The 11,946-nt window shown below is 38.9% G+C and overlaps 1 protein-coding gene across 1 annotated transcript; it reads right to left on the bottom strand.

Annotated features, from left to right (window-relative positions):
- Positions 1-408: 408 nt before the first annotated feature.
- rab22a (RAB22A, member RAS oncogene family) lies at positions 409-11,824 on the bottom strand. The gene is made up of 7 exons (XM_056402093.1): positions 11,685-11,824; positions 10,278-10,357; positions 9,399-9,480; positions 5,897-5,968; positions 5,407-5,513; positions 4,691-4,800; positions 409-3,913 (listed from the first exon to the last, which is right to left on the bottom strand). The coding sequence occupies exons 1-7, from the start codon at positions 11,718-11,720 to the stop codon at positions 3,816-3,818; spliced, it is 585 nt and encodes a 194-aa protein (XP_056258068.1). The 5' UTR covers positions 11,721-11,824; the 3' UTR covers positions 409-3,815.
- Between the last annotated feature and the right edge of the window lie 122 nt (positions 11,825-11,946).

The raw sequence follows: 11,946 nt of genomic DNA, 5'->3' as shown, positions 1-11,946 counted from the left end.
ATCATTTTTGAAAGCATCCTCACTTTACTTTTAGTTCCTAAAACTTTTGCACAGTACTATGTACAGTAGATACAACTTTGCTGGGGTTTATAAGTGTCCCCACTCTTATAAACCCCCAGTGAAGTTGTGTCAAAAAAAAAGTGTCCTGCCTTCTCAGCACTATTCAAAGTGCAGTGAAAATCCCTCTGCCAGTGAAACGCACATCTCAAGTGTCTTATACATATATATAGCCAGGCGTCTGGCTGCCAACTGAACAACACAACCAATCACTAACAACATTGTCACTGTATCCCCAGGGAAAAAGTTAATGCACACATCTCTCTTGGGCCTAACTCAAGGGAGTACAAAACTACACAGAGACAGACACACACATAGGCTGCATGCAGGACCAGAGGAGGAGAGAGGATATATTTGTCAATCTTTTATTAGTAAACAATTGACAATTCCCTTTTTACACATTCGGAAATACACTGCAAACAAGTGTTTTCAGGCATTTTGTTACAATCAATATGAAACGTAGTAAAAAGCTAAATATGGTAACTACAGTGCTGATGGTATTACTGCAAATGGTGAATACGTCTATTGTGGTCACAAAACTGGCTTAGAATAGAATATAGTCATTGATTTGTGTGCAATTTGATGGTATTTATCTACACTGAAAAAAATACATAATATAGATTAATCACATTCCCAGGGCCAGCCCAAGACTAATGGTATTTTTCAATGCAAAACTGGCACACACTATCCATGCCTACAGTTTCCAAATAAGGGGAAAACATGTATCATCATTGTCAAACTTCAAATATTTTTAAGCATTTTATGTGATTAGTACTTAAATCATTATATCACATCAACAATAAAAAAAGGTTAATTATGCATGATGTAGTAAAATGGTTTTGACATTATTTGGCACCACATTCTCCGTAGCAATAAGAACTGAGCAAACAGTCAAAACCTAAAATAACATCACGGGACATTAAGAAAGTCTGACACCTTTACAAGAATGTTTCATCAAGTGATTTCACAGAGATATTAGCAGACTGCAGACAGAGTGTTAGTTAGAAATATGAGCCAATTAATGCAAACAGTCAGTCAAAAGTGCAGCTTTCAAAGTACCAGAGTGATTCCCTTTTTAATATGATTTTCTGAAGCTTAAGCAAATATTTGCTAGAGTTGGCATTATGATGTAGTGCTGTGTGAATTATCAAAGACAACAGAGTGAATTAAAAGTTTAGGTTATGACCTAGAATGCCACTCTGGTTTAGAAGGGATTTGGTTGGCCGCAATACACTGCTCATTTGATCAACTTTGTATGAGCAAAACTGTCATCAAATAAGCATAAAATGAGGTCAATAGAAACCCGTCATTATCGTCTGTTGGAGACTGTTTGCACAAGTGGAAGTTTGCTGTGTGAACATATTAGTCTGTAACCGATTTCTCGGATTAGGTCACATATTACCTTTGTCATAATAACAACTATTGCACTCCATAGGAAAAATCCTGAAAAATAGGCAGCGCTGCTTAGCACAGAACTCATCAATAACAGCTACATTTAAGATGCTTAAAGGCAAACAAAGTTTCTTTCACTTACAGAAAAGCACACATTTCATATTTATAAATGTGCAGTTGCAGTCTAATTAAGACCACATCTGTATTTTTTTTGGCAACTTTGAAAAGAGGTTTTGGGGCTTGTGAGATACAGCATGAAATTACACAGAATTAATAATTCAGTTTACACTCATGGATCAACTGCTACTAAAGTTCAATTAAGCCAATATAAGAGGTGAATGAGACTGCTAGAACTTAAGGATCACGGAAAAATAAGTTTTTCTGAATGTAAGAGGTGATGATAGGGCTTTGTGAAAGCTGTAATATACTGTATCATAATTGAAATCTGGCCCTACGGTAAGAGCCTGGAATTTAGAGGAACAAGACGGAAGAGGTTAGAGAAAGGAAAGTCAGAGAGCAGCTCTTGGAACAAAGTGAATACAGTAATTCAGAGCAGAATGGAGACAAAGGTTCATTAAGGGGTCAGCATGTCGACACAGTGCCACATCTGAATCTCCACCTATAACCTTCTGCTGAAGGGAGATTAAAGCTCTACAATCTGAGTTTCCTCTAAGTGAGGTCTCGTTTCCAGATCTTATTGTTTTCATCACAAGCCAGGTAGTAAAACAACTTTGGATGTGTGAGCCAGTGCTGATTATATGGGGGGAGAAGAAAAAAGGAAAGGCGAAAAATATTTATGGAACAATTAAAGAATTTGGCAATACCTCACAAAAATCGACTTCTCCTGTAAAACTGCTGTTAAGTAGCAGCAAAGGACTGAAGACAGGCAGGCTCAGCAGTGAGCAGTTAAAATGAGATTAGAGAAAAATGACGCTCAAGTAATATTTGGAAACAACTGGCAGGATGCTCTGTACTATGGAGTACTTCATATACACGAGTCTGTTCATAGATCTTCTGCAATTACAAGTGGAAATGTGGAACACATGTGAGCAGCTGGAACTGTTCTCGTATAATCAACTTCAAGAGTACCAGTGGAGTCAGCATTTTCTTTCTGCCTTGATTAAAGCACGGACGCTGGGAGATGTGGACTGTGAGGTTGTTCTCGTCACAGAAATGAAATTTTACAACAATTTTAAGTCGTGGTTCTAATTCTGGGATGATCAAAATATCCTTCAGAACAAAAAGAGAGAACCGTTTATAATAAAAGGAATAGTTTGGGTAATATGCTTTTTTCGCTATGTGGTGGAGAGTTAAATAGGAACAAAACCAATCTCATATCTGACCATTACATATAAGGCAACAGCCAGCAGCTAGTTAGATTAGCTTAGCATAAAGACTAGAAACAGGGGGTGTACAGATAGCCTGGCTCTCTTTTTATGTTGAGGTATGCTAACCAGCTGCTAGCTCCAGTTTCATATTTACCATATAACACATATACAGGTATGTGTATTTCCCAAAATGTTAAACTATTCCTTTATTATAAAAGGAAGTAGGCTCCCACACACCTTTCATTTCCGCATATTTGACTGTGTGATTGTGGTTCACATCAGAACATCCATTTGTTATTTTGCCTTGATGAAAACAGCAATCACACACTGAAATTAAAATTAAGCGTGCGCCATCCTTCACGGGTTTGTCCTCCAGGCAACATTGAGATGAGAGATTGGTACAAACACTGATAATATCTTTCATCAAAAATGCATGATAAATGAGTGATTATACACATGAAGTATAAAGATGGATCCTTTATGAAGTTGAGAATGTTTGGGGAGAAGTCTAACAAAAAAAAACCAAGCAAAAACAAAAGGCAATAACTTAAGTATTATCAAAATAATTTGGTGAGATTTAACCATTTTCAGTCCATTTTTGGTCGAAAGGTAATAGATTTGTACAAATTTACAAGTACAAATGGCTTCTGAATGAATATGATAAAGGTCCTTTGATCACCTAGGGCTATAATAGATCAGACAGAGACTGGTGTCCATAATAGAAGCCGGACTAACTGCATGTATGGGGGTCTTTCACTGACACATGAATGTATTTATGCAAGTATTTTTGTCAATGCTCAGTGAACAAGAAGGATTTCTCCTGCCTGCAATTTTCAGACGATACAAGATGATTTGCTGTGAAGTGCTGTAAAAATACATTTGCTACTATCATCAGAGTGACACTGCTGCACCCGGGCGTCAGGGACAGGAGGGTGTTTGAGGCGCTGCGTGTGGAGCCATAAGCCGAAGCAGGCCAGGGACACAGAGAGTAAGCAAAGGTCAGGTCACAGGTCATGTGTGGACAAGTCACCGGCATCATCAGCAGCACGTCCTGCGAGACTCTGAGGCCTGACGTCCCAGTTTGAAACCTTTTCCTGAACTTCCTCCTGCTCCATCTGCAACAGGGATGCGCTTACCTGCGAAACACAAACACATTTACATTGGGTTACCAACATTCAGTACATAAACACTTTTTTAGTGTTTAATGATATTTCATAATATAACAAATGACGCAATTTGTCATGGTAGCACTGCTTGCCAGTAATTGACAGTAATACTATAGCTTTGTCCCAGTTCCACACTACATACTGAGTCTAAAGGTGCTTTAGAGCCCCGGAAAGATGAAGTAAATTTTTCCACTCATGCATGAAAAGGCAGCAGTCGCCTTTCACATAATTTATATGCGAGACAATACAGCTCAGTGACAAGCTGTTAAGTAATGCCATACATTTTTTATGAGCTTCTCCATCTTGTATTCTAACTTACTAAACTTACTAAGAAAATATACTATAAAGATTAGCATAAAGCACACACTCCGTGCAAGTATCGTGTAGTCTGTAAAGGGGATGCAGCTACTGTGTATATCTTGTGTTTTTAAGGAAACTCAAGCTTATCAGTTGCCCATGACAGAAGTGAATCGACTGCTTCCTCACCCACTTGTCTCTACAGATTTTTGTTTCAAAACTAAGTGCCAACATGCCATGATTAAGTGCTTTACTTCCAAGATTATCTGGAGTTACACCTGTAATTGGCAATACTGTTCAAAATATAGTCTGCCTGCCTAAAAATGCACAGGGAAAAAGACAATTGTGTTAATGCTGTACGGTGCTTAATTTGTTTAAGTATGACACAGATCAATAGGAACCTGCAGATGTGGGGGTCAATGACACCAAATACTCAAAAAACAGACTCACTTATCTCTATAAACACCTCATTGATGTTAATGGCATTCTTGGCACTGGTTTCTACAAAGATGGCATGGATGGAGTCAGCATAGTCCTTGGCATCCTTCTCTGTTACCTCCCTGTAAATACAGGAGGTAGATCAAAATCATTATGTTGCAATATGATTCTCCAATTTCATGCATGACCTGCTAATCAAATAATTTTTCTCCAGTTATCATGTGGAAGATTTCCCAGTTTCACAGATGATGTCAATATCAAAAGTGCATCTGAGTCTCGGAATGTTTAAACTTTGCAGAAGACATCAAGTAACAACAAAAAAAATTCTTTAACTATTCCTTCTTTAACAATAAATGTGAAAGCTTACTTTGTCCACCATAAATAACTGCAACTTTCCTACTAAAAATCTACTGCAACTCAATAGCCATAATGATTAAGATGAACAAAAAGAGGTGAAAGTCTGATCACCTTACATTTAACAACAGAGTAATTTGACAGAATACCAGTCAGTATGAGCCAGCGTTCCTCCAGAGCAGAATGGACTCCAATGATATTTTAAGCCAAAAATGACTTGTGATGCTAAAACATAATATCCGCACATGGCCTCTTTTTTCAGTGAATTCATCATCTAAAACAAACATCTGAAGTCCCATCATCACTCTCAAGTTGTAAATGAGAAGGCCCCATTATAGTGCCTACTTTCATTACACAAACGATCCCTAACTCACCTGGCATCGGACAGGTCACACTTGTTGCCAGCGATGGCAACCACTATGTTGGGAGGACCATGCTGGCGCAGCTCCTTTACCCAGTTCTTCAGTGTTTGGAAGGACTCCTGGTGATACAAGTAAGCAACATGTTTCACTGAGAGAAGCAGACAGCATGTAGTTCCTCTGGTGAAAGCTTAAAGGAAATGTTTGACATTATGGGAAATACACAGAGAGTTAGATGAGAATATCAATACCGCACTTAAATCTTTATTGTGGATATGAAGCCAAAGCAATCAGCCAGTTAGCTTACGGGAGGTTATGGGCTGGAATATTTCTTGGCAAATCCATCCAGCCCAACATGCTAACTCTCGGCAAGACAATGTTTTATCAAACTATTCCTTTAATGCGCACATTAATTAAAAATTCAGGACAGACATGGAATAAAACAATGAAACTATAAAGAAAGTACTTAGCGGATTAGTGGTTGAGGAGAAAAAGTAAACAATACCTCTTTTGTGATGTCATAAACAATGATGGCTGCCGCTGAACCTCTGTAGTACATCGGTGCCAGTGCACGAAACTATGGGAAGGCAGAGAAAGAAAGCAGTGATGAGTAATGCCCTGTAGCAAAAGAGCAAAAAGAAAAGGGACGTCAAGAATTTCAAAAGATCTTCTTCAAAGACGATCAATCATGACTCATCTTTATAGACTGTTTACCTTGATTTCCTTCCAATTTTTCATTTTTGGATATGAAAAGAACACTAAAAATATCATCTCTGTGTAATTGCACTATTATATATTTTCACACCCTTTAGATCAAAAAACAGTGTCAAGGCTTTTCATAGACTAAGGCTAATCCATTACGTAGCCACAGACCATGGTGATTACACTCACTGTGCGTTTCATTAGAGTCAATAACACTGAGTGAAAATAAGAAAAACTAAAAATAAACAAAAAAGACACCAAGCACCATTTTACAAAACCAGAGGCCTGGTGTTCTGAGCCTATAAGCCGAGCAGTTTCATTTAAAATGGAAGTATGGTGAGTCTTTCCACCAAGACCTCACACATGTGGGAGCCATCAAGAGAAAGATGAGCAGAATGTGTCAAAATCTGTTAGCGTTTTGATATTTATGGAAGACTATACATTTGATCTCAGCCCAATACATCACAAAGCCCTGCATAATCACAACAACATGTGCAAAAAGTCTATAGCTGCCTGGAGGGCTGGGGGTTCCTTCTTCTTTTTTGCCAGGTTTTGGTATTTTTCTGGTAAAATACTTTCCAGTGCACAGTGAAAGCTGGCTTCAACAATTAGCCTGCTGGAATAACATTTTAAAACTTATCAGGTTTTTACCTCATGCAAAGGGAATGAGAGGGTTAAACCCAACTACAGCATCATTTTAGTATCTGACCTATTCTGAGCTACAAATAACCAGGCCATTGTATCAACAGCAGTGATGGAAAGTTACTAAGTACATTTACTCAAGTATTATATTTCAGAACAATTCTGAGGTATTATTTACATTTTCTGTCCAAAAAAGTCCAGTTGCCAACAACAATAACAATAAAATGCCACTTATATGTTGCCACTATTTCAAGAAAAACTGAACATTATAACCTTCATGAAGGGAGGATTTATTGTAGGACTTTTGTATTAGACTACGTTAGCTTTAGCTAGCTGTACTTAACAAACTGACATCTGAATGTTTTGCAAACAGACTATTTTCCATCTACAACTCCTAACTTGTGAGAGTATTTTTAAGCCCTCTTGCAATATAGGCTGAACCAGGGATCTTAACAGGCTAATAAAACCATGTGTCACGTATTAACTAATGATATTTATTTTAAAAGAAACAACCCATCTGTTATTTCAAAAAGACCTTCACTTGGAATGACCCTGCCTTCCCGCCAATTCTATTTTCCTTTACAATACGGTGGAATAAACTATCCGTCTTGGAGTGACACTGTTACCTCAGGAAAGCACACATTCCACATAATTATAGTTGTTACTGGCCCCAAGTCCACCAACGGGTATCCAACTTGGGATATTTGGCAGAGGCACTGAGGAGAGCGCTGTCTGTTTCATTGGCCAGTGTCGGGCTGCACCACCGCCAGTCCTGTGTGGTCTATCTGTGCCTTAACCCAAAGAGCAATCACAGCGAGGCCAGACATCTGGCCACACAGCAGCCCAGAAAACAGCCCCAGTGATGCCCTTCGAGTGCTGATTAATTGCTGAAACCATGAGCTGGGTGCGTAATGAAAGGAACCCTACTATACCAGTAGGATGCAAGGTTCCCCTTGCTTGTTTTCAGTGAGAAGGAGCAGCGAGGAGGGGGAGGCCTGGATGGGCTGTTGACAGCTGGGCTCAGACGTACTCGTAAGGCCTCATGTGGTCTCGAGATATGGATTGTGGAGTGTGGAAATCACAGAGCTTTTCCTTACTGCCCTGGTCTCTCCTTCCATGTGAATTGGCTGGCTCTGTGTTCCCCTTTCTCAACTCAACAGATTTTGATAGGCCAAAGCTCAACAGAGGTTAAAAAACAAGCTATGAAAGGCTTCAAAATACCACAGCAGCTTTGTAGGAAAACACAGTCACACACACACACACGCAAAACCTACCAAAGGAATGTTGTTACTTTTTCACTCACAGATGTGAAACACTTGGGAGACCAAGAGGCCACATGGGAATAAAAGAGGTGGATTTGTGGGAATAAAAGAAGGGGGAAAAAAATTGAAATGAATATGAAAGAATCACAGGAAAATAGAGTGTCGCAAAGAAAAGAATTATCGCACAGGAGAAAACACAAAGGAAAAAAGGAGGACATTCTGATGCAGTGTGACAGTGACTCTCAGACAAGACACAGTAGCAGCACACGCCAGTGGGCTGAGACAGCTTGGGTTTCTTCCTCTCATCTTATCTTTAAAACGGGGCTGCACTGATGTCCCCTCAAGGCCAAGAAGGAACCGTGGCTCCCAGGGTAGGGGGATAAAGAAAAGAAGCATCTTATCTCTCCTCTCTGGAGAGGACAGCAGCAGGGATAAAACATTACAACGGCAGGGGATTGTGCATGAGAAAAAGAGAAGGGCATGCACAGAAAAAGGGAAGTGATGTGGAGGGCAAATGCAGAGAAATGTGGGATAGAGTGTGTGAGTCAAAAGAGAAAGCAGTTCCTTACGCTACAACTGTCTGGGGCTTGGTGTCGATTTCACAGGCCTTAGCACTAAAACTGTATTAAGACACCAAAATGTATCCTGTATCACGCATCGTCTGTAAGTGTGGTTTCAATGCGAAACTTTGTGTGCGTGACAAAGCTTTTCAAACCAGGCTTCTATAGACACACAGGAGTCCAGATTACATAAGAAGGGTCACAAGGACATGATAATTGCTGACAAAAGACACTTTCCAGGGGTGTACTCAACATAAAATCACACAAAAGGAAAGAAACAGCACTCTTTTATGAGTGTCACAAAGTGTATGAGTGCAATGAGAAAGAAGAAATGAGATAGAAAGGAGAAGCAGGACACAGATTAAAGGTGACAGAAAGGACAAATAATGACAGACTCTACCTCTACCATACTAACACACTGAATCATCCACTGGTTTAAAGAATGAAAATCCACCACACCACGCATCATTTAAACTCTAAAATAGTGGACTCCTGACACAAAAGCACTAAAAGAAGTAGAATATCGATTAGGGGGCAGAAGTGTACCTATAGAAAGGTAAATGTTGCCCCCTATCAGAAGTAATGAATAACTGCACTATTCATGTTCCCCCAGGGTAGTTCAGGGAGTGGTTCACACACGTAGGAAGCTTTTTCACTTCCTTTAAAACCAGTGAGAAAAATTCTGAATAAGCCAAGTTAAACTGACTTATTACAATATTAAAAATGTGTGTGTTGTTGGGCAAAAACACATGTAAATCCTCCTCAGGTTTATTATCCACCAGCCAACAAAAAAAACAAAAAACAAAATCCTACAGCCAATACCTCTGAAGAGATTACTAACCCGCTCCTGTCCTGCTGTGTCCCAGATCAGGAACTTGTGTAGTTCATTTTGGTATTGCACTGTCTTGGTCATGAAGGATGCCCTGGTGAAGAGAAATGTTTTACAAAATACAGAAAAATAACAGAACTGCAGCTGAAGCTTACAGGTTTTATTCAGACTTATTTTCAAGAGTCTGAGACAGCGGCAAAGACACACATCTTCACTTCATCATCATTAGCTGATTTAAGATGTCTTATACTCTGTGCTAGCTTTAGTAAACAACATCACGTTAAAAAAAAGTCAGATTTACAGTCAATTACAGTGTGACACATACTCTGTTTTTGAGGCTGATAATAAGAATTGGTTTTGATTATAAAATTAGATTTTGATTCTATTATGAAAAATTCAATAACAACATATCTAACTGCATTCTTGGCATATTTCACAGATAAATAAATAACTGTCAGTGTTTGTCAGTGTAATGGCGATGCTTGCATTTTACAATGTTTGTAATCCTGTATTGGAATTTCTTATTATTTGACATGCTGACAGAGATATATCTGTGAGAAGCTAAGATTGGTCAATAATATTGGTCAAAGTTATTCAGTTTACTGTAATATGAGACAGAAAAAGCAAAAATTCATTATATTTGGAAGCCAGGGCCAGTAAACTGTTGGCATAGGATATTTCAAATAATTATTCAATTATCAAAATAGTTACAGATTAAATGTCTGTCAAATGTTTAATCTACAGATTCTTTCAGCTCTGACTGCCATGAGTTATTGATGATTGACAGAAATCAGCTGACTACACGATAATGTCCTACAACAACCATAAGCACAACAAATGGGACAGAGGATATAAACATCACTTCCAGCGTGGGAGACAGCAGGAACTTACCCAATTGTTGGGTTGATGTTTGGGTCAAAGCTGTCCTCCACAAATCTCCAAACAATACTTGACTTTCCAACACCAGTATCCTGCAGAGACAAAATAAAGACAGTGCTTACTAAACTCAGTCAGAAGCAGTTACTAGAAATACAATCACAATGATAAAAACACATTCTCTGGCAATAGGCCTGGACATTATTGCTTTATGTGGCCTCTTCTGCTTCCTGCTCCTCTTGTAGACCTACAACTTACAGATTAATGAAACAGGACACATGTGGTTAAAGGAGAGGCCTCCATAATTCTAAATCATGGTTTATGTTGTTGTTGCTAATATGGTGGAGGAGAGGCTTCCGTCTGGCCACTCAGCCATAAAGCCCAGATCGATGGTGTGCTGCACTGATGGCTGTCCTTCTGGAAGTTTCTCCCATCTCCACACAGGATCTCTAGAGCCCAGTCAGAGTGACCACCGGGTTCTTTCTTCATCTCTCTTACCAAGGCCTTCTCCCCCAAATGCTCAGTTTGGCTGGGTGGCCCGCGCTAGAAAGATTGCTGGTTGTTCCAAACTTCTTCCATTTAAGAATTATGGAGGCCACTGTGCTCTTGCGAACCCTCAGTTTGTTATTTTCTCTATTTTTTTGTAGCCTGTGCCTCAACTCAATTCTGTCCCTTAGCTCTGCAGGCAGTTCCTTCCACCTCATAGCTAGGTTTTTGCTCTGATATGCATTGTCACCTGTGAAACCTTATATAGACAGGTGTGTACCTTTTCAAATCATGTGGTAAATTCAATTGACTGGACATGATTTGAAAAGGACTCCAATCAAGGTGTAGAAATATCTCAAAGATGATCAAGAGAAGTGGGAGGCACCTGAGCAAAATTTCAAAATTTCAATTTCAAAAGTGTCATAGCAAAGGGTATGAATACTTGTGTCAATATGATATTTCATTTTTTTCTTAATAAATTAGAATTAAGTATTTTTAAAATTCTGTTTTCACTTTGTTAGTGTGTAGATTGGTGAGGGAAATTAATTTAAATAGATTTTAACATAAGGCTGCAACATATCAAAATTAGAAAAATGTGAAGTGGTCTGAATACTTTCTGAATGCACAGTGTTTCAGGAATGTATTAATTGGATGCTGCTAAAGAAATGATGGCTGAATGCTGTTGTTGAATGTGGTCTGGATATGGATGGATGTGACTGATTTTTAGATTTTTAAGTGCAGAAAAGACAAAAATTATTTGAGAATATAATGTATGTACTGTCCTTGTCACTCTATTGATCACAGGTATGAGCATATGTAATGTAGCCCATGTAAACAAACCAACCTGATGAAGGAGCAATGGGGTTTATTTGATGTTACAGGTACGAATATGAACTACAGGCAAACATGTTTAGATAAAAATCCATACCGACTTACCCCCAGGAGACACACTTTTAGCTCTCTCAGTGCCATATCGATCTCCTCTCTGTCAAAATGAGTTTGTTGTGATGATGATCATTGACAGTTTTCTCCTCTTATCTTCAGTATTCTTCAGGTGGCCTGTGTTTACAAACAACTTTACATCATCGTGACCAAAAGCTGCCACACACACGCCTCAAATTAGGTAATAATTATTGCTGTTAGCGTTAAAACGTCCAATATCCGGTCGTATTTGCCATATTGTGATTAATAGTAAACA

The sequence above is a fragment of the Seriola aureovittata genome, chromosome 2 (assembly GCF_021018895.1).
Source record: "Seriola aureovittata isolate HTS-2021-v1 ecotype China chromosome 2, ASM2101889v1, whole genome shotgun sequence".
Classification (NCBI taxonomy): Eukaryota; Metazoa; Chordata; class Actinopteri; order Carangiformes; family Carangidae; genus Seriola; species Seriola aureovittata.
The sequence above is the reverse complement of the archived record's forward strand: the minus strand, read 5'-3'. Positions and strand labels throughout refer to the sequence as shown.